The 26,237-nt window shown below is 48.7% G+C and overlaps 12 protein-coding genes across 12 annotated transcripts; 3 read left to right on the top strand and 9 right to left on the bottom strand.

The window, feature by feature from the left end:
- Positions 1 to 315: 315 nt before the first annotated feature.
- FSUBG_9103 (Start control cdc10) lies at positions 316 to 2,839 on the bottom strand (the record flags this gene model as incomplete). The annotated part of the gene is made up of 3 exons (XM_036687581.1): positions 316 to 932; positions 984 to 2,664; positions 2,720 to 2,839. 3 exons carry the CDS (start codon positions 2,837 to 2,839, stop codon positions 316 to 318), a joined length of 2,418 nt encoding a protein of 805 aa, XP_036535420.1.
- Positions 2,840 to 4,535: 1,696 nt separating this feature from the next.
- FSUBG_9102 (uncharacterized protein) lies at positions 4,536 to 5,852 on the top strand (the record flags this gene model as incomplete). Its single annotated transcript, XM_036687580.1, has 1 exon — positions 4,536 to 5,852. One exon carries the CDS (start codon positions 4,536 to 4,538, stop codon positions 5,850 to 5,852), a length of 1,317 nt encoding a protein of 438 aa, XP_036535419.1.
- A 63-nt stretch (positions 5,853 to 5,915) lies between these two features.
- On the bottom strand, positions 5,916 to 6,526 carry FSUBG_9101 (acetyltransferase; the record flags this gene model as incomplete). The annotated part of the gene is made up of 2 exons (XM_036687579.1): positions 5,916 to 6,430; positions 6,496 to 6,526. The coding sequence occupies 2 exons, from the start codon at positions 6,524 to 6,526 to the stop codon at positions 5,916 to 5,918; spliced, it is 546 nt and encodes a 181-aa protein (XP_036535418.1).
- Positions 6,527 to 7,249: 723 nt separating this feature from the next.
- On the bottom strand, positions 7,250 to 8,864 carry FSUBG_9100 (uncharacterized protein; the record flags this gene model as incomplete). The annotated part of the gene is made up of 3 exons (XM_036687578.1): positions 7,250 to 8,256; positions 8,315 to 8,599; positions 8,660 to 8,864. The coding sequence occupies 3 exons, from the start codon at positions 8,862 to 8,864 to the stop codon at positions 7,250 to 7,252; spliced, it is 1,497 nt and encodes a 498-aa protein (XP_036535417.1).
- A 1,923-nt stretch (positions 8,865 to 10,787) lies between these two features.
- Positions 10,788 to 11,676, top strand: FSUBG_9099 (delta-24-sterol methyltransferase; the record flags this gene model as incomplete). Its single annotated transcript, XM_036687575.1, has 2 exons — positions 10,788 to 11,448; positions 11,501 to 11,676. The coding sequence occupies 2 exons, from the start codon at positions 10,788 to 10,790 to the stop codon at positions 11,674 to 11,676; spliced, it is 837 nt and encodes a 278-aa protein (XP_036535416.1).
- A 221-nt stretch (positions 11,677 to 11,897) lies between these two features.
- Positions 11,898 to 13,297, bottom strand: FSUBG_9098 (monocarboxylate transporter 2; the record flags this gene model as incomplete). The annotated part of the gene is made up of 2 exons (XM_036687574.1): positions 11,898 to 13,093; positions 13,144 to 13,297. The coding sequence occupies 2 exons, from the start codon at positions 13,295 to 13,297 to the stop codon at positions 11,898 to 11,900; spliced, it is 1,350 nt and encodes a 449-aa protein (XP_036535415.1).
- Positions 13,298 to 14,064: 767 nt separating this feature from the next.
- Positions 14,065 to 15,480, bottom strand: FSUBG_9097 (alcohol dehydrogenase; the record flags this gene model as incomplete). Its single annotated transcript, XM_036687573.1, has 6 exons — positions 14,065 to 14,268; positions 14,322 to 14,791; positions 14,842 to 15,141; positions 15,189 to 15,232; positions 15,280 to 15,305; positions 15,364 to 15,480. The coding sequence occupies 6 exons, from the start codon at positions 15,478 to 15,480 to the stop codon at positions 14,065 to 14,067; spliced, it is 1,161 nt and encodes a 386-aa protein (XP_036535414.1).
- A 1,910-nt stretch (positions 15,481 to 17,390) lies between these two features.
- On the bottom strand, positions 17,391 to 17,945 carry FSUBG_9096 (uncharacterized protein; the record flags this gene model as incomplete). Its single annotated transcript, XM_036687572.1, has 1 exon — positions 17,391 to 17,945. One exon carries the CDS (start codon positions 17,943 to 17,945, stop codon positions 17,391 to 17,393), a length of 555 nt encoding a protein of 184 aa, XP_036535413.1.
- Positions 17,946 to 20,934: 2,989 nt separating this feature from the next.
- FSUBG_9095 (glutathione S-transferase) lies at positions 20,935 to 21,777 on the bottom strand (the record flags this gene model as incomplete). Its single annotated transcript, XM_036687571.1, has 1 exon — positions 20,935 to 21,777. One exon carries the CDS (start codon positions 21,775 to 21,777, stop codon positions 20,935 to 20,937), a length of 843 nt encoding a protein of 280 aa, XP_036535412.1.
- Positions 21,778 to 22,229: 452 nt separating this feature from the next.
- Positions 22,230 to 23,372, top strand: FSUBG_9094 (XAP-5; the record flags this gene model as incomplete). The annotated part of the gene is made up of 2 exons (XM_036687570.1): positions 22,230 to 22,964; positions 23,016 to 23,372. The coding sequence occupies 2 exons, from the start codon at positions 22,230 to 22,232 to the stop codon at positions 23,370 to 23,372; spliced, it is 1,092 nt and encodes a 363-aa protein (XP_036535411.1).
- Positions 23,373 to 23,518: 146 nt separating this feature from the next.
- On the bottom strand, positions 23,519 to 23,968 carry FSUBG_9093 (uncharacterized protein; the record flags this gene model as incomplete). The annotated part of the gene is made up of 1 exon (XM_036687569.1): positions 23,519 to 23,968. The coding sequence occupies one exon, from the start codon at positions 23,966 to 23,968 to the stop codon at positions 23,519 to 23,521; it is 450 nt and encodes a 149-aa protein (XP_036535410.1).
- A 1,172-nt stretch (positions 23,969 to 25,140) lies between these two features.
- FSUBG_9092 (transcriptional regulator) lies at positions 25,141 to 25,911 on the bottom strand (the record flags this gene model as incomplete). The annotated part of the gene is made up of 1 exon (XM_036687568.1): positions 25,141 to 25,911. One exon carries the CDS (start codon positions 25,909 to 25,911, stop codon positions 25,141 to 25,143), a length of 771 nt encoding a protein of 256 aa, XP_036535409.1.
- Positions 25,912 to 26,237: the final 326 nt, after the last annotated feature.

Raw genomic sequence — 26,237 nt, 5'->3', positions numbered from 1 at the left:
TCTCGTCCAGAAATAAAGATATAGATTAGTAGTCGTCCAATCTTCGGTTCTCGTAGACAAAACGACAATGCGACAAAAAGCTTGAAACAGCAATGGAACTATAAACAGAAAGGTATGCACTCCATGGCCAAAAGTAAGAAAACGCCCATCGTTCTAGTCCACCACGAGCAGGGGTGCTTTTCGGGCTCAGCGGGTATCAAAAGCACCGTGTATAAATAAACACAGAATCGTACAGAAAGTGTAGTCGTTACAGTCTGCAATAAGCACAAACCGATGTGTGCTGTGCAGTCAAGGAATTCAATCAAGAACTCAGGATCAGTGCACAACACCTTCGACGCCGCCGAGGAAGCGTCTCACACGGTTAATCTCGAGCTCCTCGTGTTCGCTTTCCACAGCCTTGAGTAGACCGTCAATGACAGCATCAACTTCGTCTTCTTGGACTCCCGTGCACAACGCGACTACACGACGGTACTTGACTTCGACATCGCGGCTCCGTCCTTTTAGGGCAGCGACCATCTTTCGAGTCATATCACGACGTCCCTCGACAGCGCGAATACGGGCACGTAGAACCGCTGCTGAAGGCAGAAGGCCCTCGCCGCCGAAACCACCTCCCGAGGTATCATCAGCGGCTTCGAGCATAGCAGACAGCTCTGTTTCCCATGAAGATGAGGGGTTGGGCTGTGATGCTCTGGATTGTTCTTGCATGAGACGGACTTGCTCGTCCTCACGTGCGTGTGACAGATTGGCGACCTTTTGCCTAGCTAATTGTTGCTTCTTGAGTGTCGCGCTCAGGTGTTCGAAAGTTCGTCGGGCTTCGCCAAGTTGTGTTGACGTAGTGCGGAGAGTGGTATGAAGGGTGTCGAGAGAAGCTTGTTTGGCCTTCATCTCGGTTTGGAAGGCTGAGCCTGTTTCTGATAATAGGTGAGAGATGGCTGTTCTTATTAGCAACGAACCGATGGATTCTCGAGATGTGATCGACTTACAAGCTACTATATCGTCACTGCTCTCACGACTGCGTTGATTTGTCCCCGTCGCTCCGTTCTTATCCACATTGACGTCGCCGTTCGTCTTGTCCTCAACATTCTCACTACCAATGCCAAAGTCAAGGGGACGTAAACCAACACGGTTAGCGATATTCGGATCGGCGCCGACCTCTAATAATTGTGAAATAATACTGCGGTTTCCGATTCGAGATGCAATGTTCAAGGCTGTGTCACCAACACTATCTTGAGCGTTGACTATCTCGCTCATGAAGCGAGCGATTCCCATTTTTGGGTTGGCCGACTGTGAGGCGCTGGGCCCATTCCCGTTGGTAGCCTGGCTATTAGGTGCGCTACCTTGCCTCACAACCCACTCCAGAAGACTTTCGAGGTAATATCGGCTTGCAGCGTTGCGCCCCTTTACAGCGCTTGTTACCGCAATGTGATGAAGCACCGTCCGTCCCTTATGGTCCCGTGCCTCTATGGTGCTGCCCAAAACTTCTAGGAGGTCAGGGAACGAGTTATGATCCTGTGAATTTGTGACCAAGCATGCCCTCATCAGGGCTGTTTCGCCAGAAGCATTCACGCGGGACGGGGAAGCGCCGGCAGCGATGAGAGCACGGAGCAGAGGCATGCGGGCGAGTGTAGCAGCCCAGTGGAGGGCAGTATGACTTTGCAAGTCGATGGGCATATCCAATTCCTTTGGGGTGTAACTCCGAAGCATATCGTGTTTCGTGGGATCGGTGCCAGGAGCTTCCAGAAACAAGCTCATCAGCATGTTTCGCTTCATCTCAACCTCGGGGGACATCTCGTAGGGGAGAGGCGCCAGAGGTCCAATACCCTCGTCCACTGGCGAGCCATCCTGCATAGTATTTTGGGTGTAGATAAATGACTCGTTTGGTTCCGTTGGTGATCCAGGGAAGGCCGCTGCATACATGTCCATGTTTTGCCCATATCCACTAAAGCTATCGCCTGGCGTCATGGTCACTCGCTGGCGTTTTCGGGGCGGCTCTGTCTCGTTCATCTGAACTGAGTTGTTAATCTGCTGCGTCGAGTATGCTGAATCAACTTGTTGTCCATAATCAGAGGCAAAGCTCTGTTGAGAGTTGCTGGGAAAGTCATCTCCGTTCTGCATGGATGCTTGGCGGCTAAAAGAGGGTGCTCTCGAGGGACCATTGCGGCTTCGAGGGCCTGGTGAATCGAAGCGAGCTTTGCTGATGGCGGCGACGGCATGTGAGGCAGTAGTCGAGATGTTCTTGAAGAATGTCCCACTTAAGCCATTAGGTCTTCCGTCCGTACTTTGATTATACAACCGTTTCCTCTGTGCGGCCATGGCTTGTTCCTTTGTTGGTGTATTAAAATCGCCTCGGCCAGCAACACCTCCGTCTTGACCCATGTCGTAGGTCAGGAGTGGTCGCAAAAGCTCCTCGACGCCGTATTGACGGCAAACTTGGACACCTCGATCGAATTTTATCCAAGTACCTTGATATTTTCCATAACCACCTTGAACTTTTTCGTGCTCGCCCGTTTGGATTTCTTTCTCGAGAATCTTGGTGCGCTTCCCCTTATCTACTCCGGCAACTTTAAGGATCTGGGTCGCATTAAGCCAAGAGTCGTTGCGACGGCGCATCACGGCGACATTGTTGACCTCCATCTCGTATACATCCACGCCAGAATACGATGCCTATGAGTCGATTGTTAGCAGAGGGAGGGTGATATCGTTTTTGGGCATTGCATACTGAGTAGATGGTAGCACCTTCAGAGTCACCATTGTAACCTCTGAAGGAGTTACCCACACCCGATTGCGATTGTTGGCTCATGCTGAATGATTGTTGAGATGATTGCGATGCTGACGGCATCTCGTATTATAGGGTGATTACTCGAAGCGTGTGATATTATCACTTTCTCGGCTAACAGGGCTTTTCGAGGTTGGTTGATGAAGAGTGTAATAACATCACAGCGCCAGCCAGTACCACAAGAACAAGTCGAAAGGGTATGTACAATCAGCAGGGAAACGCGCAAAGTTTGAAACAAGAGGTGGATGTGGCCGGGCAATATGATAGGATACAGTAATTTGTAAGTGCCGTACGAGGCTAAAGGCAGTTATCCGGGCTCGCTCATGCGCTTCGTGGTCAGAGTTTCAGTCGTTTTGTGCGCCTAGGAAATGGGTGGTTGCACAATGAAGATGGAGTTGAGACGAAATGAGTAGCTCGAGATAGTGCAGTGGGCGGGCCAGGGCGGAGTTGCGCAAGTGATTGGAAGTGAGTCGCAGGTGAACTGGCCCAGGGTCTCAGGTACCTGGAAGATGCCCCAGAGACGAGCGGGGAGTGCGCTGACAACCAATGCTTTAGCGGGTTCTGCGCAAGGAGCCGCCTGTAGCTCAGTTGGCCCGGTGAAAGACCTCCACTATAGCTGCTTTCAATTAAGCTCCTGTTGTGTAAGAGACGGACGAGAGCGAAATGAGGATGAAAACAAAAAAGTGATCAAGGCTGCAGGTGTGTTTGTTTGCAGAGGAAAGTTGGGTGCCCAGAAGATGCTAATGCAGGTTACTTCTGCACTTGATAAAGAGGGATAAATTGGCCTCGGCGGAGGCAATTAATTGATGTACCATCGTCAACCGTACTAAGCTTATGCACGTCAAAGTGACTTGTTAGGTTGTGTTCACTTGCAGCAGGTTCCCGATCCCTCGGCTGATGAGCGTGAACGGGAACGGGAAGAGTAAAAAAAAAAAAGATGCGTTTAATTAATCGAGACGTGTCTGCTTCGTGCTCGGTCGCGCCCTTGGACGTGTCTCGCGCGTAGAGCGCGTAAAGGCCGTGAACGCACGAGCCAAGCCTCCCGAAGGTCAATGTACCTATGTTGAGGCCCGCTAACATTGTAACTTGGCCTGTTGCAGTGACCATGCCTTTGTTGTTCGCGATCAGGCCATTGGCTGCTAAAGAATTGTGCAAGTACGCGAAGCTTATGGCCATTAATTCTCAGGCCACGCGCGTATTGTCAAGGCCACTAATGCAACCACTTGTTGATGGTCGTCATAACTTGGCCACTCTTTTGTTCCATGCATAACACAAAAGGTACTTCCTTGGATGTGAATTGCATAGATCTCCCAATTCCATTCGCACTGTCGCAACCAACAAGTTATGCAATGCCATCAATGACGTGGGGTGCGTTGTTCAAGCTCTTGCTGCTAGAGCACAAGTATCTCCAGGCGACTTCTTACCCCTGCCATGGTGATGGTTCACTAATATGACTGAGACACATCGCCTTCTGACTCCAGTCCATACCTTTGGAGTAAAGCATATCGTTGCAGATATATCAGACTCAGTCCACTGCCTTTCTATCTACTATAAACGGTGGAGCTCTGCGACGTTTGAGCCAACTGCCCGAAGATCTACCGTAGAAACAAAAACTACTGTATACCATTATAGATATCCAAATGCATGCTTCAATATCATTTCAAGACCCAATCTTGAGCCTTTGCAATTGGCATTTAAAATTCTCTCACATGGCTTTGCGCCTCTCTTGTTGTCTCTTGCCCTTACTGCGGTCGCCATAATGCCTCGTCCTCATTTCTTAATCCCCGCCTATCTACCTCCTCTTCACCTTTATCGACACATCCTTCGCGAAACATCGTATCTCCCTCCAGCAATACGTCCAGAAATTACGCACCGTATTCGCACACGATTTCGAAGCCATCGGAAATATGATCGCCACCAAAACAAGCACCGCGCCACTGCGGCCAATCTTCTGCGTAGATTGAGGGCAGCAAACAGTGGCAAGCAAACGCTCATGTACGACTTGATAATGGAGGCATTTGGTAGAACTGGGGCCCGAAGGCGAAGCCTACTTTCGGACTTCATACAGCTCGAACCTCCCAGCAACTCGGATGCTTTGGAGGCCTTGATCCAAGGAGTTGAAGCGGATGAAAAGCCTGCAGAAACGGTCGAGCTTAAAGCAACTAAGTTGGAAAACGATTCCTCTCCACCTAAACCAGCCGAAACAACGATAGAAAGTCGGACTTCTACGAATTCTTCGGAGGACACGAACGACACCCCAAGCAATGGAGAAGAACCGAAAGCGAAAGCACATCTGTTAAGAAAAGGACCAAAGCCTCTGCAGCCAGCATTCTATGAGAAGTGGGACATCGAGAAACTCCAAAAACTCCTCCGCAGTCAAAGGGATCTACAGCAATCAACAGGGCTATCTTGGCCTCATAGAAATATCAGAAGCCTCCGAACCGATTCAGAGGTCCCTAGTCAAACCATCTGGGGGAGACCACCCACCCCAAATATATATCAAGCTAAGCGACAAAGATTCTGGAAGCGCGCTTCAAACAAAACGATGCCACCACTTGGAAAAGATGAATGGGATCTTTTAGGCCGACTCAGCGGCGGCGCTCAACAGGAAGATCAGTGGAAAGTCCCGGAAAGACGACCTGTTGCGAAGCCCTCACGCGGTGCCACTCCTCAGTCTGATACCTGGGATTGGGAGGGCTATGCTTCTCGGCCGGCCTCTCAGGTTGAGCGTACGAGTCCGCTTTCCCCTTATGCTTTGGTAGGACGGGATATGGAAAAGCATCCATATCAACCAAGGTTCAATGATGAGGAGTATTCGCCCAGATGGTTTAGGCGTGCTTATCAACGAGTCTGGCAGATTACCCCGAAGATGGATCCAAATTCAAAGCCAGGCAGGCTCAAGTTCATATGGGGTGCTTTAACAACCCCCGCGGTCCCCCCTACAAAAGCGCAACTGGCTATTTTCGAGGGCGTCGATAGAAAGGGTAAACGGCCAGTACCCGCCTCCCGATCTCAACGAGAGCCATATTCACAACCAAGGACTGCGCCCGACCCTGTTGAACGCAGAAAGTCATAGAGATCATTCCAAATAGCCTCCGTGCTCGGGAACATTTAACTATTTTGTTTTCCATTTGGTCTATCAATCTGTCAAACTGGCCAGCTTGTTCAGGCCCTCGCCATCTACACGCATACCGACCCAATCGTTCATGGCGTATGCACCAATGCTTTCGTAGAATTTGATGCTGGGCTCGTTCCACTTGAGAACAACCCAATCAAGACGAGCGCCATCAATAGCAAGGACTTGCTTAGCCAGAGTGCTCAACAGCTTCTTGCCGTATCCCTTGCCACGCGCCGATTCGCGCACGTATAGGTCCTCTAGGTAGATGCCTGCACGCGAGCGCCATGTGCTGTAGTTGTAGAAGTACAATGCCATACCAGCGGCCTCACCTTCGGGGGTAAAGAGGAGAAGGCAGCGAGCGGGCTTCGTTGGTGATATAGGTTCGGTGGCTGGGATAATGGAGGCGTCGATATTAGGGGAGTCGGAGGGTGCGAACGCGACTGTAGCCTGGATGCTTTCAACGGTCGCCTTGTTGGCATCAGGCTCCTTCTCGTAATCGGCGAGCTCCTGGATGAGCTGGAGAATTATGGGAGCATCTTCAGAGAGCATAAGTTAGCACCATGACGACTCCAGAGGCATTGGATTGGCTGTTGGAGCTTACCCTCCCTTCGGGCATGTCGAATTGTGGCCATTGTAAACGTAAGATAGTTGATAGCTGTACAAAAGCTCCAAGATACCCTCTATAGAGAATTGTGTTTATACTTGAGTCTATGAAAAGAGCTGAAAACTGTAGAAAGTTTGGTTGACTTGGGCGCAGTTGACGCCTTGTTAGTGGGGTTTTGTTCTACGTGAAGGGCGTGTAAGGAGGGGCAGTAGTAGAAGCTGGGCGGGATTGGGTTTAGCGACAGATCCCACTCGTTGGTGTAAGTCAATCTTCTATCCACCTGCATCCTTTGTTACTACTCAGTACCTAGGTAGAGGCAGCAAGTCAATGTTGTTGAAGAGTTTTCATCTTGTATCCACGGATGCTTCTAGAAACTACTGCATTGAATTCCAGAGTCTAGGAATTGACATGTCCCCATTGTCTGTGGTCAGCATCCATTCCAATACGATGCACTGCATATGGGAACTACGAAGAGTTAATAGCAATACGGCCGAGACTCCGTGTTTCCTTTAGACACTCTCGACCTTTACATGAACGGATCAAAATGAAGGATATTGTTCTTGAGGGCTGGCCCATCAGAAACAATTCAGAGTCAAATTCAAGACCGAATCACCAACAGAGTAATGGACAAGCTGTCTGCTGACCATGGTAGCAAGCTCTTTAATTCATTCGTAATTCATCAACATTACGCAAAATGATTGCTTGGGGTATGTATCTAACTTTTGTGAACCAGCCACATGTACAACTCTATCTACAGCAAATATCTGTATGTCGGCGCATTATCGCCCAGCTCGGCCTTCTCCTCGTTGGTGAGTTCGGTCGGCGGTGGGTTCGCATCTCTGTTCTTGTTCTCGTATAGAATCACAGCTGCGTATGAGAGACACGCAATAATCGACACAATAGTAAAGGCAATGCAGATGGAGTAACCCGGGATGAATTTTGGTGCATCCTTGGCCAAGAAGGCATACACGGCGATGATACCACCAATGTTTCCGAAGCCGACTTGCCACGCGCTGCCGATGCTTCGTCTCTTATGGCCTCCGAGATTCATATTGAACCAGCAAACAATGATGGGCATAGCGGTGTATGCGCCCATGGTGACGAGAAATAGAGCGCCATACTGGACGGAGTGGTTGTCGTGGACGGCTAGAAGAATTGCGAACCCGGTGATGGCGACGAGGATCGCAAAAATGGCGAATGAGGCTCGGTGTCGAAGCTTGTCTGACGCGAACGCGACAGCAAGCGAGAAGGCAAAAGCAGCAGCCCACGGAGGAACGCTGTGAAGCTGCGTCTGAATGGGACTGTATCCGTACGTCTTGATGATCCCGGGTGCAAAGTAGGCATAGCCGTATGCGGGCACAACGAGACCGAAGTACATGAAGCCGCCAATGATGATCTTGTAGTCCTTGAGCACGTTGAGCGCATCGGCAAAGGTCGTCTTGCGCTCGGCGCCGGCGTGGCCTTGGTCTACGCGCAGTCTTGCTGTGACGTAGTGCTTCTCTTCGCTGGTGAGCCACTTGGCCTGCTCAGGGAAATCTGGGAGCAGGAAGTAGAAGAAGAAGCTAACGAGAACAGTAAGACCGCCCTCGAGGATGAAGATCCAGCGCCAACCAGCGTAGCCACGCATACCGTTCATCTTGCCGATGACTGCAGCGAGGAGACCGCCGAATGCGCCGGCGAGAGTGGTGCTGTTGAAGAAGAAAGAGTAGCGACGCTGGGCCTCGTGTCGGCGATACCACATGCCGATCAAGTAGAAAGCTGCGCTTAGTGTAAGTCATATGTACTAGTTATGCCACGATGTGCTAGATCAACTTACCACCAGGGAACATGCCCGTCTCGAAAAGACCCAGGAAGAAACGAGTCGCAATAAGACCGCTGTAGTTCTGAACCAGACCCTGGAGGAGAGTAGTAAGGCCGAAGAAGAACATGTTCAGGCTGAGCCAGACATGGGGCTTGAAGCGCTTGAGGAGAATGTTTGAGGGGATCTCAAAAAGGACGTATGGCACGAAGAAGACGACGAGGGCGGTATTGAATTCTGTCTTTTTGAGGCCAAGTTCTTCGGACAGGCCATAAACTTCGGCATTGGCGATGTTTACACGATCTGTACGTCATGGTGTTAGCCGATTGTTTATGCGACGCGACACGGTATGAGTAAACGGACCCAGGAAAGCGAGCAGATACATGATACACAAGAAAGGAATGACATGGAGATCAATCTTGGTCATGAGCTTGGAATCAGTGGTACTCGACGGGCAAACCACGGTAGCGTCGTCTGTGTGAACGGCATCTTGAACATGGGAACGCTCAGGGTCGAGAGAAACGGGTGACTCGTTGCCTTCTTCCTTTTCTCCGTGGTTGAGAGCCATTGCTGCTAAACAATAACAACTGCCTCTAGCAAATGAATACCTAGTTACTGAGTCTGTCTGTAGACAAAGCAGAGGAGAAGGAGAAAGTTAGAGTGCTCTGCAGATCCTCAAACGTGGAAATGAGTTGCGGGCCGGCACTTATAAAGGAAACTTGAATGTCTCGGAGCAAGTCCGCCTTTTTAAACCGTGGGTAACACAACGAGTCACACCCTCTTCTCTACCTTACTGCTGTAAGGCAGAATATCACCATACCCCAACCAGTCAAAGATGATCAAATTGTCAATCCTACCTACCTACAGTGAGTGAGTGGATCGTTGCATTGCAATGCAATGAATAAGACCCAGCCGAGGTCGGGGTAACGAATCGCAAGGGGGACGATGGCTATCACGACGCTTAAGCAGAGCAGATCCACAGACAGACTCCATACGGATGGGGGTTAGATCACCCCGCAGGGAAACAAGGAGTTCGCCGGGGCCGGGCCAGAAGCAGCTCTTGATTTACGGCCGAGTTGCGGAGCGAGAAAGTCTACCTAGTTAGTTAATGGATTGTTTCGTTAATCCCGATTGTGGAGGAGCAATTGAACCGATGTCGCTTCTTTATTCCAACATCGGACATGATCCTGGCTCTCTCGCTTGACAGATGAATGAATGTACGTACGTGATCAATTGTTTTCATCTGTATATCCGTGATTCATTCAAGACGAGGAATGCTCGGGCTTTGATCTGGAGTTCTGATACGCCACAGCCGAGGAGCCGTGCCTGATGGTGGCGGCTCTGCAGTCTTTGGTTGGAGAACAGGGGGCCCCCATCACAGCTAGAAAAACTCAATGACGATCGAATCGTTGGGGTTAGTCTAGACCTGAAGTGTGCTGGAAAGTTACATACATGCTACAGTAATGCACCTGTCACGAAACTCTATGAGAATAATCAGTCGAGTCTTCGCTTTTCGGCACGGGCGATTCCTTCGCTCTCATATCCAAGAAGATCTAGATGAATCCTCACAATGCGATAAAGTACTGTAGCAATCAATGCAGGACAAAAGGACCAACAGCAAGCCACAATATGCAACTTTGTTTTGTGATCCATCTGTTGCTGTAGTCAGAGGCTGATGAAAGAGGAAGCTCAATGTTTCCCCTCACGGACCAAACCCCACGGGGAAGTGCACGAGACAGGACTTCGGGAATATGGTTGGCGAATGGCGACTGCTTCGTAATGTGCTAACTAGGCTAGGCTGCTTGCAATCTTGATGCTTTGGGGTTTCGACGGAGATGTTCCGCCCCTTTTCTCCGCATCACATCGTATTGTTTGATGGCTTTCCCGCTATTGGGGATCCGGCCGGAACGTTGCTCCCGGACAAGAAAAAGAGCTTGTAAAGTGGAATAACTAGTTGTTTCTTTGAGATTTTCATGTTTTTTGACTTCCATCATGACTTTGCACGGTGTGTTTGAGCCCGTGATGAATATGATGGAGGTATTGAAACTTGCATTCAATCCTACCACGGCGGTTCTGATGTCCGCGGAAAGTCAATAGCCTACCATCAACCATAATTGGCAGTGATCTCCGATTTCCTTGTTATAAAAGCCAGAGCTACTACAGTACAGTATGTACTCGCTCGGCATTGCAGCAGAATAATATGGAGAAGAGTCGGTTTCTTCGGGAGTTTGCTCATCAGAAAAGGTCGAGGCTTATTGGTTCGGAGTTGAGCACTTCTCCACTGAGAATCGTCGGAGTTGAGCTGCTTTAACAACCTCAGCTCCGGCAGGAATGACGAAAGAGTAGGTAGGGTAGGCAGCGGAAAACAGCATCGCCCGCCTCCAGTGAACAAAACATATATAATTCTTGAACAACAAAATTATATTATTATATGAACCTAGAATAGACACTTCAAGCTTGATTTTCTTATACCCAAACAACCTAAAGAATCATGGCGTCAGGACACAACGATTACGGCCACGGCTATGCTGCCACCGAAGTTAGACATCATGAATGGCGAACGGCCGAGAATAGCAGCCCGCATCTTATCCCAAGGCTACAGGCCATTGTCAAAGATAATCCACAGATTAAACTCCTCGACGTTGGTGCTGGCTCTGGTACGATCTCTGCCTCTTTAGCAAAGTATATGCCTGAAGGTGAAGTCACTGCCACCGACATATCCGATGAGATCCTTGCTCGAGCCAAGGAGTACGCCGAATCTCAGGGCGTCTCCAACATTGAGTTTCAGCAAGCCAACGTGTTCAAGCTACCTTTCCCAGACGCGGCATTCGATGTCACCCACGCGCATCAGGTCCTCTGTCATTTAGACGCACCAGTAGATGCCATCCGGGAAATGCTCCGCGTTACTACACCAGGGGGCACACTATCTCTCCGTGAGAGTGACATGCACATGTGGTGCATCTGGCCTGAACTTCCAGCCCTCCTCAAGTTCCATGAGCTTCAGGTCAAGAACATTGCTGGCAAGGGTGGACAAGACAAGGGAGGTCGCCAACTTCTCTCATGGGCCCTGAAAGCTGGAGTTTCCCGTCAAGACATTACCTTGAGCTTTGGGACGTGGTGCTACAGTGCGCCCGAGGACAAGAAAGCATGGGGTAAGTTAGAAATTAGTCTATATACTGGATAAATTATACTAACATACTACAGGATCATCCATGAAGGATCGCTCGCTGACTGGTTTCGCGCGCGACAAGGCTATTGAGATGGGCAATGCGACTGGTGATGAGTTAGATGAGATGGCAAAGGCGTGGGAGGAGTGGATTGAAACGGATGACGCTTCGCTAGGCATCATGAATGGCGAAGTATTGATCACCAAGAAATAGAGGAAGAAGACAGCTGAAGACCTCATAGTAATTGCAGAACTAATAGTCAACGACGGAATGAACAAGCACCATAAGAGTGTTATTTTGAGTTGATAGAAACCGCCACTGATGCTTACAGCACGCGCCTCACACGAACAAGCACCATTTTGAAACCCCAAATCTCTAGCCGTTGTCCTTTTCTCTGTTCCCGCGCTGCCAACGCGAAATCCCAGTGCTCGCAATTACAACATCAATCTTGCATATTTTTCGAGCCCCTTCTTTCCAACAGACTTGGCGATCTTGCAAATAGGGGCCCATGCTCCAAGAATTGCCGTGACGCCAGTGCAAAGAATCATCGGACCGTACTTGGTTGCATATCCAAGGCTATCACCACTTGCCAACGAACTCCCCGCTGAGATGAGCGCACCACTAAGAGGCCCCGCAACAATGAAGCCCAGCCCACGGCCTCCGAGTAGCATACCAAATACCAAGGATGTATCGATTAATTCGTTTGTCCCCTTGACTTCTTGCAAGGCTCCTGACCATGTTGCACTGAACCCACCAGCAAAGAAGCCATAGAGAATCACAAAGACCACCATAGTGCTTATATGACGATCCAAGCCCCACAGGAGGAATACTGGAAGTGCGCTTCCCAAAGAGGAGACAAGAATGACTTTGGCACCAGAGATCTTATCGCCTAACATGCCATGGATGAGAGATCCAGGCACAGAAGCAAGCGAGAAGAGTGCCAGCAAGATCGGTCCTGTGACAGATGAAAGCCCAATCGCGGTGGCATAACTAGCCAAGTAGGTACTCGGCATCAGATATCCCAATGACTGAACAATTATGCCGAACTGAAGCATCCAGAAAGAAGCGTATCCGAAGAAAACAAAGCTGACAGGACGTGGCCTTGAGTCACGGCTGATCTCGACTCGAGGCTTCAGAAAAAAGAGTGTTGGTAAAGTCAGAGCCATTGATGCCACTGTCCAAGACAGCAAGGTTGCTTTGAGTCCAAAGCGTTGGAGTAAGACGTTGAAGAGAAACGGCATAGCGACACCAACACTCGATTTGCCAGCCCACATAACTCCATAGGCAAAACCTTTCCGCTCGATAAACCACTCGTCCATGTAGAGCGAGATTGGACTGAAGAGCAAGCTGCATCCGATAGCATAGAGAACGCCCTGGGTGGCGATGAGACCAGCAACATTGCCGACAAAGGCTGAAGCCGTCAAGCTGATTATGGTGATAGCTAAACCGAGAGGACCGCACCACTTTCGGAGACGTGGAAGGCGATTTAGAACGATGAATGCCACTGGCATCATGAGATACATGATTCCTGTCTGAGATGCGCCAATGGACGCGATAGCACTTGGGGAGGCTTTGAGATTGGCATGAGCGGTGTAGTACTCTTGAAAGATTCCAAATGAGACAGAGTATCCTAAGAACAAGTCAGATGTGTTTCCAGGCGCTGGAAGATTAGATACTAACCCCATATAGGTGCTTGGGCAATTGTACAACAAGCCAAAGCTGTATAAGCCCCTCGACCTCGATCTGTCGGTGGAAGAGCATCGATAGATGAGATTTCTGCCTCATCGTCAGTTGGGCGAATACTCGCCAACTCAAGAGAAGTTGCAGTCGTCATGATTAATCCGTATATTCAGTGGAGAGATTTGATATCTCTGTCAACACTCACGAAATATATAACACAAGGGAGAAAAATGAGTCAATTTCTTAGATCTCGGTGAAGAGACTTATTTCCTCTTTGGGAAGCTCAAGTGTATTTATAGCAAATGAAGTCATGGTTCATGATGACTATGCCCAGTCTAGCCAATTGGACTCACCATAGTTCCGACATCGCAAGTTCGGGATCGATTTGTGATAAGGACACAACTACAACGGTTATCTTTATGATAAAAAGTAGCATAGTTTTAGCAGAGAGAAAGAACGACATGCTAGAAACGATATGATCAGGCACACAAGTCGCAAGGAGGGCTAGGGCCTTTGAAAATTTCAAATAACACTTACAGGTAATTGAAAACATTTTCGGACTCCAGTGCTTGAGACTGGTTATTTATAAGCTACTATACAGTGACCTTTCTGCGAGTCAAACGTGAAAATGGAGAGATGATCGGATTTCGTGAGATAGGTGAATTAAAAATCCTCGCTCTGGCTCATGACAAGTTTCCATGCAAGCATCATAACATTCTGGGATATCCCCTATTTAGATTATATGGCAGCAGCAGTAGAGCGCCTCTTGTAAGATGTAGATGCAATTGATCAATTCACGCTACGAAGACTTTCTTGAACTTCAACATACACTCCATCAATGCCTGATACAACGCTCCCAGCCTCACAAACACCAACATGCTATTGTTAAGCACTCCGCAACTTTTACTTCTTGTACAAATTCTAGAAACCGCCATTAGGATGGATAAGAACCTTCGTATAGCCATCAATTCGCTTGTCGAACTTCTCATAAGCCACTTCAGCTTCTTCAATGTTGATCTCATGCGAGACAACGAAGCTGGGCTTAGCACGACCAGAAATGATGAGGTCTCGGAGATATCTGTTGTAAGACTTGACATTACATTGGCCGGTGCCGATAGTAAGCCCCTAATTTAATGTTAGAACCCATTCGATTAGCCCGAGAGGACTATAAATCATACCTTTTCGAATAGCTTGCCGAAGCTAAGACTGATCATACCCTTCGCTGAAGCTTCATCAGAAGCACCAGGATCACTAGGGACGTAGAGACCTGGAATACCCAGTCCACCACAAGCTCTGGTCACTCGAATCATGTTTTCCAGCACAATATTGGGCTGCTCAGTATCGCCGCTCTTACTGACAGCCTGGTAGCCGACAGCATCAACAGATCGATCAACCTCCTCTCCGTCGTTGGCCTCAATGATCATGTCAGCAGCATCTCCATTTGAAAAATCAATAGGCGTGCAGCCGATCTTCTCAGCGGCCTGAAGGCGCTCGGGAACACGATCAACAACGAATACTCTGGATGCGCCACGGAGAACGGCGGAGTAAGCGGCCATGAGACCGACGGGGCCGGCGCCAAAGACAGCGACGCTCTCGCCTGATCGGAAACCAGAAATTTCAACGCCGTGCCATCCTGTGGGGAAGATATCTGCACAATATCAATAAAGAATGCAATATATAGAAGATAGATATGCTTACCCGCCAACAGAATAAAATCAGCTTCATGCTCCTTGCCAGCAGGGAGCTTGAGAGCGTTGAAGTCAGCATAAGGAACTCGGATATACTGGGCCTGCCCTCCTCGATAAGGGCCCATTGCGACATAGCCATAAGCTCCTCCGGCAAAACCGGGGTTGACACCAGTGCAGAAAGCGGTTCTGCCCTCTTCACAGTTGCGGCATCGGCCATCAGCGACGTTGAAGGGCATGACGACTCGGTCTCCTTTCTTCAGCAGCGTGACACCTTCACCAAGCTGTTCGACAATGCCCATGTTCTCATGACCTGTGAGGTCAGTAAGGAGTTCAATTATGAGAGCAAAGGAGCCGTACCAAAGGTAATTCCGGGTTCTGCTGCTGTTCGGCCTTCATACATGCTATGATTTGTGAGTATTACATTTTGTATACATATTGTTCTCCTTACTGTAAGTCGGAACCACAGATAGCAGCCTAAGCATTTATCATCATCAGCCATTGCGATACCTATAGAGAGAGTTGACACTCTTACAGTCGTCACCTTGACAATGACGTCGTCAGGATGCTCAAGCTTAGGCAGTTCTATCTCCTGAACCTTGACCTTGTAAGGGCCTTGGTAGTTGACAGCCTTCATAGTTTGGGTGGTCATGATGAATAGTGATGCAAGTGTATAAGCCAACTTGAGAGTAGCAAACAAGGAAGAGGCATAGTATTTGAGTGTAAATACACGATCATTTATACCCCGCGTTTCCAAGCATCACGGCCACGTCCTCTTGTCATGATTACCCCAGGTCGGGACTTGCTCGGGATTCTTACCGTCATCGTCTAACGTTTGTTGCCTCTTCGAGATGCGTCGATGGTAGGTCAATGCGGGGAAGCCAAGCCAGAATAACCTACCATTCTCGTCAATCTTGGGTAGAAGAACGGCCCCACTCCTTGGGTGGGATACAGTACAGTATGTACATCCATCCATATGTATCTTCACCCCATTGTTGAGGTTGACAAGCTGTGGTTCTAAGGATCTGGTATAAGCCCTTGAGGGACATCAGCCTGCGAATGAAGAACAGCATCTCGTGAAACTATACCTATTTATCATAAATCATTCTTCTCTCCCTGTTCAAATTACTCCCACACAAATGGTGGATGTACTGTGAGCAGTGGGGAGGACACCAGTCGGCGGAAATGGCCTAATCAAGCGACTACGAATGCTGACTTGACCTATAGCCAAACAAGGAAGATCTCCCCGCGGAGCATCTGAACTACACTACACAGCACAGATCTTGGTGCAAAATAAACATATTTTGCTATTCGGAGAGAAGACCAGCAAGTAAGAATAACTATGTAGTCAATCCGCAGAAGGAGGTTCGCTCCCTTTTGTACGTGGCATGACCCGTATCTATGGCATTACATTGGTGTCTCCCTCGAGGGTAGGGAGACGAACCTTTTCATGCCACATGGCAAAAGGAAATAAAAGAAATACTTTAATACGAAAAATTTGCTATAGAAAACAACATGCCTCAAATTTTTATTACTTATTTAGACTCATCTTTCGCGCATAAGCTTGTTCTATTTGTGACTCGATACATCACATCACTTACACGAACCTCAGGATACATGCCGGCAGAGTCATACAAAACAATCCTTTAACGGATTGCCGGGCCTGGAAAAATGGCTGAGACTGACTGAGATTTGTCTTGACTCTCTGTTGGCCCATGGGTCGGGCCAGCACGCTAGATTCCTGAGAATTGGGGCGTAAAGTAAAATGAGAGAAAAGGTGGAAGTCACATGGCCTTGGACACCTGTGGAAATGGAGAAACCGGAATTAACTACGTGGTAAATCTCAATAAGCTGTGAGACACCCACTCTTCAATAACATGCAGCCCCCTGTAGGTAATCTGACCAAGAAATCGTGTAAAGACTATACTTCACGATTGGGGCCAAGAGGCTTCTAGAATGTCAAATACAAAAGCGCAAGCAACGTTACGCAGAAAATTACTGCGAAGGCATGGCACAGACGCATGGCTTCCACTGAATGGCGTTCCGGGGTTGGACAACTCCCTTGCATGTCTTACAACCATGCGATCTCCCATCACGACCACACCGCTTTACATTGTTTGCAACACGAAATATTCAATAACGATATCTAATCATACGTGGTATTGCCATACTTCTTCGCTGGTGACGTTTTTTATTGGGGTAGCTCATGGCGGCATTTTAAGGCGATATCGCTTTGTTACCGACTGGACAAGATCACGAGAATCACACAATTTGAGACCATATAATGGTTGATTGCAGTGCAATTATCTCATTGAATGTCTAGACTACTGCTATGGCAGCTTTTCCCATATTCCTACATCCAATTAATGCTATTAGTCTAATGAATGTCATGGAGATCGTTGATCATATCCGTCCGTCGCCACGGCGTAGTCGTGGATGGAGAGTGGTATCCCAAAAAAAGCAAAGTCCAACTCCAAAAGCTTGCGCTTAAAAGGTATTAAAAGATATTTTCATGAACCGCAAATGAAGAACGAACAAGTGTCGTGAGAATAGTGCCCCCCTCTACAGGACAGCCTGCATCTCGAGGACAGGAACCTTGAGCTGCTTCTGCTGGCAAGTGACGCGACGGTTGGAGTAGGCCTTGTCACCGCCGGCCTTGTAGTGAGCGTTCTTCCAGGTCTTCTCGGTACACTCAGGTGTGAAGGTTGTGTTGCCCTTGGCTTCGTACCAACCGCCCTCCTTGACGCAGGACCAGTGCTGGAAGATGGCGATGACGCCGGACTTGCGGTTGTACTTGAAGGAAGCAGAGTCGCCCTCGAAGGGAACATCGCAGTTGTAGTCGGTGTTACCAGTGAAGAAGTCCTTCTTGGCGTCTGTGGACTTGGCTGAGCACTTGCCCTCATAACCGACACCGCGGTTCTGGAGGGTGAAGGTGACGGTGGCAGAGTTTGTCTGCTTTGTGGGAGTGTTTTGAGTGTAGACAGCCTCGTACTTGAAGTCCTTGACAGTCCATTCAGTGACCTTGCTGCCCTTGTCCATACAAGTCTCTCGCTTGGTGAGAGTCTGAGGGAGAGCCAGGGCGGAGGTAGCGAGGCAGAGAAGGGTGAAGAATTGCATCTTGGCGATTATTGAGAGGCTATACTGAAAAAGTAGTATGGTTTGAGGGAGGAAGATTTGAGAAAGATTTATGACTGATTATAAGTTGAGCAGTGAGGAGGTTGGTCCGGTAAGAGACTAGGTAGACTGCGGGGTGATGAGGATGATCTTTGTCTGTGATGGGAGATGATGATCTATGGAGTTGAAGTCAATTGATGATCTTTTCAACCTCGAATACGCGAGCGGACAAGGCCTTCTTTATACTTCACCCTAACTCACTTGGCTACCAGTGAATTATGCATATCCGTGACTCAGATAAGGACCGAATTCACTACATTCTCAGCACAAGCGTTGAGAATGATGGAGAATATGTCAAGTGACGTGCTACAACTCACCCAACTTATTACACTTGCTGGGATCTCGTATTCCCGCCGTGGGGCCATCCATGTCTTCAGCTCGGCAGTCCGGTACGGTTTTGTGCATGCACAGCGCGCCTAAAATAGCAGCTCAGGCAACTAACAAGGTCCAGAACCTCTGCCTACAGGGTGATACTCTTGCTTTCCTTTGTGCTGTTATTGGTTCTTGATTCGAGTTATTAGGGGTACGTTGTATTAATCATGCTGGTCTATGCTACCCTGACGGACGGTGCGGGACGGAAAATATAATGCGTTGTCGAAGGTCCCAGGAATGCCATAATCTGTAACGGACTACCCCAAAGAATCACAAGCTTCCACTGAATGCCTGCCGGGGTCTTCTGTAAGTCAGCGTTGAAGACCCGCTTACAGTGGAGGAGTCTAGGAACTAGGCCGTAGGTCCGCATGGAACATTGACGACTGGTGGGCTTTTCTTTATGCTTGTTTGATCACGCTCAAGGTTCTTTTACAGCTTTATTCGAGTTGAGCTTCTACAATGAGTTAGTTGGACCTTCACCAGCCACCACAGGTATTGACGGCAGACGGGCTAACCGTCGTCAAACAGTTTTCTGTGCCGTCAAAGTTCAAGGGTGGCTGGCAGATGCACTAAGCTAACGCGACAATCGAAAGATCACTAACATGATGGATCATGGTAACTTTCATGGCATATCAAAGCTCTCATGAGGTAATTATGTTGGGAAAACTCTTCAAGCTTGGTCACTAATTAGGACTATAAGAATAAAATAGTAACAAAGGATCAAAACATTGGACAATTTTTGCAAGCTTGCGACGAATTATATCGCGTAGCACGGTGCACATTCACGATGCATGCATGCAAGTCAAAGCAAAAGGCATGATAACACGACAGGCAACAGCAACGAATCCTCGTGGCAAACTCACAGGTTACGCTTTGTGTGTCTTGCCCTGGCAGATTCTCAACTTTCAACTGTCCCAGTCCTTGTCGAAAGCGGGAAAAGCGGAAGAAACCTCAAGAAGCTGGACTGTGCCGTGTCTAATTCTAGACCCATCTCACCAATCTATGATCGGCGAGTCCACCTCTCCGCATAAACGAGAGGAACAACGACGGCCATCGAATGTTTGAACAGGCACGGGGACGGGGAGACTGAGAGGCACAGGCTGGGCCCCGTTACGGTGACCGTCAGGTGGCTTTACTGTTCATTCACCGTCCGCAACGTTTCTGTCAATAATAACTCCAGATATACGGATACACACACGTTTATTATTACGCGTGCCACAAACAACTTCCAATGACGGCCATCAGCTGACTCCAAGAGAGCGGTCTGCGGGCGATTGCCTCGTTGACATTTCACGACGCTATCCGATGGTATTGACCGCTAGAGATCTAGGCCTGTGGAACCCCAGAAGGCCTCGGCAGGGATCTTCCCTCTCAGCTCATGACTTGCATCTGCCCGCCCCGTCATGCATGGTGTTGCTAAACATATCGACAGGCAAACAATAATTCCTAGCTTGTCCTTGTGGATGTGGGCTTCCGACGTTTACGTGACATCGTTTTTTCTCTATATTCTGCTCAATTGCCGTGTTTGTGCATATCTTGCAAGTTTTCTTTTTTGAGCATCTGCCTCGGACGGAGCCACGTTTATTGCATGTGCGACGGCCCATATCAGTATCTTACCGGCCGCCGACGCCGGAGCCGATTGACGACGACGGGACATTTGTGATCCCGCTGTCGGGAGTCTGGGAATTTGTTTGTGGGATGGTGCGTGGTCTTGTACGATGTCGAATATTGGTTGGTACCGAGGAATGACGTCCACTGTCTAGGTACCGAGCGGTCTTGTGTGTAGGTCGAGGGTGAACCTCGCCTTCTGCGAGGACTTCGTTTCTATGTGAAACCTTTTTGTTTGGCTACCTCCTTGATTGCTTTCTTCGTCTACGCCCTGTACTTTGAGGGCCTAGACGTTTGTCAAGCACTTGAATAGCTCCCATTCGACAAAGAGCCAGTATCTAACCGAAGTGCGGCTCTTTCGTACATCACAGTGGCTTAAGCCACCGTCGGCGTTCAACAACACCCATCTGTACGATTTCGGACTTTTACTGACTGCGATGCTACGTTGAACCTTTGCCTCTTGTATATAGGCGAGTAATGGAACGCTCGTCTCGTGTTCTCGAAGTCCTTCTGCATTGTCACAGGCGATTTGCCGCCGAAGCGATTCGTTTTAGGAAATGGTCACGTACCATTGGCCTTGAAGCAAACGAATCTGAACGGCGTGCAAAGGCCCTTTTTGATCTGTAACCATCGAGTCACAGTCAAGGTCAATGTAGTGGCATCACCTGTTTATTGAGAGAACAAACTTGTTAAGCAGTCCTTCTCATGCCACTGCATAAAGAAAGTAAGACGTCGTGACGACGATAGACTACGGAAACAGGAAAATCATCCTCGGCGTACTTGCGGCTTATGGTCATACTTCAGGTTTGATGTACTATGTGAAGGAGTGAAATGAAACATGCTCTGACTCTGAGACGCATATGTATGAGAGGAAAGAGCTGTCCGAGTTGATTCAAAGCCGAAATTATAATGTTTGCGACTAGATATCTCTAATAGTCATTACTCAAACCCATCAAGGAAGCCGCTTGCCCGAGCGTGTAGCCTGACCAACTTCAGAGTTGGTAGTATCCTCGGCATATCTCTTATACGCAATGATGTATCGTTCATCGGCACTCCAAGTCTCCTTCACACTGTCGCGACTGAGAATTGCATCATACCACTTCTTCCACCTCTTCCAAGTCTCTCCATCTTTACCTTCCCCAGATTCCGGGATACCATGGCCGCCCTCCTTGTAGTGATCAATTAGGAACAGGCGCTTCGCCCATGGTGCTAAGCAAATATCCACGAGACTCAGAGTCGAGCCCAGAAACCATGGGCCTTCAGTGTCCATCTCTTCAACGAGGGATTTGATGCGTCCTCTCAGTTCTTCTCTTGCATCATCAAGGCTGAAAGTCTTGTCAGGAGTGTGCTGCATGAGCTTGTACCATGAGGGAATGATGCGTGTGCTGATATGATCGATCCAGATACGACATCTTGCCCTCTCATATGGATCGGTAGGAAGAAGCTGAGGCCCATACTTAGACTCGTCCGTGAACGCCTCATCGAGATATTCACAAATGATGTTGCTCTCGAACAGAGGCTTCTGCACCTTGCCCTTCGGATCAACGGGCACTGCAAGAGTAGGGACCAATCCACGGGGATTCATGGCCATAAAGTGAGCCTCTTTCTTGTATGGGTTTATCTCTACATATTGATGAGGAATCTTCTTTTCGTGAATAGTGATCCAAGTTCGTTGGACGAAAGGGCAGAACCAGCCTCCGTAGAGCTTCACCGGATGTTCTTCAGCATACTGAGCAGCAAACTTAGCGGCCGCGCCACTTGGTTCTGGAGGTAGAGAAGTGTCGACGTTTGTCATGATGGCCCTAGTTCTGATGTTTATGTACCTTATTTTTCTTGACGAAGTTGGAAGCAGGACTCGCAAGAAATAAGGATGTTGCATGTTCCAAGGTCGATGGGCTGAGGTCGAGTTAATGACGTCGAAGCAAAGGTGGAGTTTAAACGATGAAATGGTTCGCAGACGACATCTTGTTCAATGATTACGCTGCACAACCGTCATTAAATTGTTGGTAGGTATTTCGAGCCTTCAAGTCAGTCTTGATATCTCAAGACTTATACATATCGATAAAAACTTATTACAGTGGGCGTTGGCTGACCATGGCTTCCATCCATTGAGCTTAGACATTAGGTGCCTATGACATATGCTGGACAGTGCATAATGGTATTTGACACCGTCTTCTTATCGTTATCGCAGCTATCAAGTTAACCAAGACATTTTATTCCACCAACTCTTGCTAACTAAACCATAAAATGTCAGATTCAAGAGCGTCGCGGTTCACGCCGCAGAACAAAACTACCAATGAACGACTCTCCACGCATACGGTCGGTCTCGTCGCCCTCTCAGATTTCCGCAAGCGACGCGCCGAAGTCCTTGAACAACAGGAGCGTGAATCTCGAGAAGCTGCATTTTCAGGCACGTCCACTCCGGATGCTTCCTTGACAGGCACTCCTGACAACGCTGGCAGTGATTCTGGAAGTGGTACGCAACCATTGAAGAAGAAGAAAAAGAAGCAGGGGAAGAAACTGTTATCATTTGACGATGAAGAGGGTGAGGATGAGGGGCCCTTGATAAAACCTACAAAGACCAAGAAGGCCCGCGCAGACGATACCGAAGGTAACGAAGGCGAGATCAAGACCAAATTCAAGGCAAATGCCTCGGTGGGCATAGTGCCCAAAGCCATGACGAAAGCTGCGTTGCGCAAGGAAGCCGCTGAACGAGACGCATTACGTCGTGAATTCTTGGCTATCCAAGCAGCCGTCAAAGCAACCGAGATTGCGCTACCTTTCGTATTTTACGACGGGACTAATATTCCTGGTGGAATCGTCAGATTGAAGAAGGGCGACTTCGTATGGGTGTTCCTCGACAAAAGTCGCAAAGTTGGCGCTGATTTGGGCGTGGGTGAAAAGTCCAATGCAAGGAGGGAATGGGCCAGGGTTGGAGTGGACGATTTGATGCTTGTTCGCGGAACAGTCATTATACCTCACGTAAGTTTTCTCGCTGGCGCTTGTTGTTCACAGTTTCTGATTGCCATCTAGCATTATGACTTCTACTTCTTCGCCATGAACAAGACACCCGGTCCTGATGGCGAGCCTGTATTTAAGTACAGTGCGGAACCTCCTCGAAAACCCGAATCGATCGACAATGCCGAATCCAGTAAACCTCTCGTCACGCCCGCCTCCAAGGCTGATCCTGCGGACGCGCTTCCCGATATCAACACCCTTGAAGGCGCTGACGAAGATCCCACTCTTACTAAGGTTGTCGATAGGCGGTGGTACGAGAAGAATAAACATATCTTTCCTGCGAGTATGTGGCAGGAGTTTGACCCCGAGAAGGACTACGGGAAGGAGGTGAGGAAGGATGCTGGTGGTAATACGTTCTTCTTCTCGCGCTGAGATGGTGCTGTCGACTGTCACAAAACAACAATATGTGTTTGGAAGTGGGTTGTGTCGGCTCCTTGGGCGTTGGATATATCACGAGCGGATCACCTTTGAATATGGCTGAGAGGTCATAGAGACACTCAAGACGCGTGGGAGAAGCTTCAGCCGAAGAGCATCCAGCCTGCCCAACACGCGCCTGCGAGCACCCACCAACCAGGCCAGAAGAGCATGAGGAAGACCATATTCCCGCTGCCGAGAATGAAGACGGCGAATTCGTACCAGAGCTTTTTTCGTAATCTCTGGAAATTCTTAGAGTTCCAAGCACTGGCAACAGCTTGGGTAGACATGTTGAAGCTGTGAAAAGCGCTATACTTTGCTGCGATGAGGGCGTTTAGGGACACAATCTTGCTCCCCTGGACGACGGCGACAAACGCGCTGCTCGCGATGATGCAGGCATGGAGGCAAAGGAAGAAGGAGATTGAACCGACAAGGCTCTGGAAGCGAAGGGCAATTTGTAGTGACGGAACGATCAACCTGGTGATGTCGGACCAGGGATAGGTCGAAACGTTCAGATCCACTTTGGAAGCCGTTAGAAGTGTAGCTTTGTCCATGATCTCGATCTGGGGATGGAGTCTCGATTAAGTACCGAAATGAACCAGCGGTAGATCGAGGCTTGCAACAGACAGCACAAGAATATTAGAGAAAAAACGAGAATGTCTTTGACTACCTATTCAGTAAACCCCACCATCTGCAGCATTGATTGACTCTTTGGTGTTTATATAAATTATCTCGAATTCTAACCCCCACTCTGCATCTCCATAGCATGCCCAACACCTCCCGCATCCAACGGCAAACGTGAGGCTTTTTACCGTCTAGAACAGTCACAAGCTCGAAACTCGAGAATCACATTTCGCTTCTGCCAAACGTAACTTGCTGATATGAAGCCTCAGGCCCGCTTCAGGCCCCTCATCCCGTGCAGAGTGAGCGATTGAAGGGTTGCAACGCGACGACCCACGGCGACACGTGGGGCCGCTGATTCGTTGCTCGGGAGACTATTATTGACGATTGAACAGCGAGCGCGGGATGGATCATGGCCTCGATGCCGGATCTAGATAGGTAGCGGGTGAGATCTTCAAGACCCTGAGTAGGGGACTTTGCTACACGTGGGAGTGAAGTCGGCTTTTGGGGGAGTCAGAGTTTAGCAAACATGGGAAAGTCAATCGTGCGAATTAGCATAGCATGGCGTCCAAGATAAGCCATTGTATGGAGTGCAGCGGGAGCCAAGCCCCAATGACAGACTCCACGTGGGAACCTGGCTGTCGTCGTTCGCTCGTTGAGGCCCGAGTATCAACTGACTGTTGGCCGTTCCGGGTTTTGACGATCGGGAGATCCCCGAGACGGAGCCCGGCATCTGTAAATCGCACTCCGGGTTTGTGAAGTGGTAGCAACGCTTGGCTAGGTACAATGAATAATAGAGAACCGAAATGCTTTCGCAACAGGTCTATCAATTCCTGTTGATGAGCCGCCAAGTCAATGGATCGTTGTTCGTTACTATAATTCATGTATAAGCCAGCACTCTCTGTCCATGCCTGACTGTATCGGGGAAACATTCCTATCTTTTATTCCATCAAGTAAAATCTCGTATGATTCGCTCTGTAGTAGGTAAATAAGTAATTTCGATCTAAGAAATACATGCAGCATTAATACCTAAACAGGATTCTCACTTGGGTTTCTTCGTCCACAGAACTTCCGAGGCGACAGTACTGTTCCCTATATTCCCTGTTTACGCGCTCGCCTTTTTCGCCTCCTTCAAATCACTTCGAGTCTGAACCAGCTTCGACATCTCCTTCGCAGTCTCAGATTCAAGCCTAGAAAAGCCCTTGATGACTCCTTCTCGATCACCCCTACCCATCTCTTGGCTCATCTTGAATTTTCCTCCCATGTGCGTAATCTCAATCTCGATTCCAATGATACTCTTCTTCAGAAGCTCGATGAACCGATCAGGGGCATCAGACACCTTCCAGTCTACAGGGTTGTCGCCGCCAGTAAAGCCCATGACATTAGTCTCGGCATGTCGGCTGAGATCAGAAATCTGTTTCGAAAGAAATTGTCCAGCCTCGTCGGTCTTTGTATCGTAAAAGATCTTGGCCCGGCCGTAGACTTGTGCTGCGGCGTAATTCCATGTTGGAACGACCTTTCCAGTCGTAGGTTTAGTTTCTGTGTAGAACTTTGGTGTGACATAGTGTTGAACAGGAGAATTGAAAATGACAATAACGTCTTGCTCGATTACATTATTCAGGTTTGGATTTTCGGTGAGGTTCTCGATCATGGCCTTGCTCTGAGGGTTGACTCTGGCAAGGTGACCCCGTAGCTTTCCCAACTCCGTCTCGCTTGTCTCATCTTCGATATCTAGAACGAAAGGGATGTGACTGGACTGAAGAAAGGGGAAGTTTGGGGAGGGAATGGCAGTAGTCAGAAGACCCAATGGGTTCTCTCGAATCAGCTTCCTGAGCACGGGAAGTTCGGTTTCGGCGTGAGGTCCTTTGATATACATTTTTCTTGAACTTGGATTTTCAAATACAAAGAGTATGAGTTGAGGAAGATACTGGGCAGAGAAAAGAATTTCAACATTTGTGGCGGGTATTTATTTGCCGACTGTGAAGAGTCATCCAAGGACTCTATACAAGCAGAGGCACGCCCTTGACCAATTACCAGAGCTGTAATAGCGATCCTAGTTATTGGCTTGAGTATCTCCTCGGAGCTTTGTTTTAGCCAGCGGTATCGAAGTCGATCATATGGAATCATTATAACATTGTATACGTTAAACTGCCTTACTTTGCCCACAATCGTTATAGTCATGTGGGAACTCATAAGGATGGC

Source organism: Fusarium subglutinans (assembly GCF_013396075.1).
Source record: "Fusarium subglutinans strain NRRL 66333 chromosome Unknown NRRL66333_c0000134, whole genome shotgun sequence".
In the NCBI taxonomy this organism is placed as follows: domain Eukaryota; kingdom Fungi; phylum Ascomycota; class Sordariomycetes; order Hypocreales; family Nectriaceae; genus Fusarium; species Fusarium subglutinans.
The sequence above is the reverse complement of the archived record's forward strand: the minus strand, read 5'-3'. Positions and strand labels throughout refer to the sequence as shown.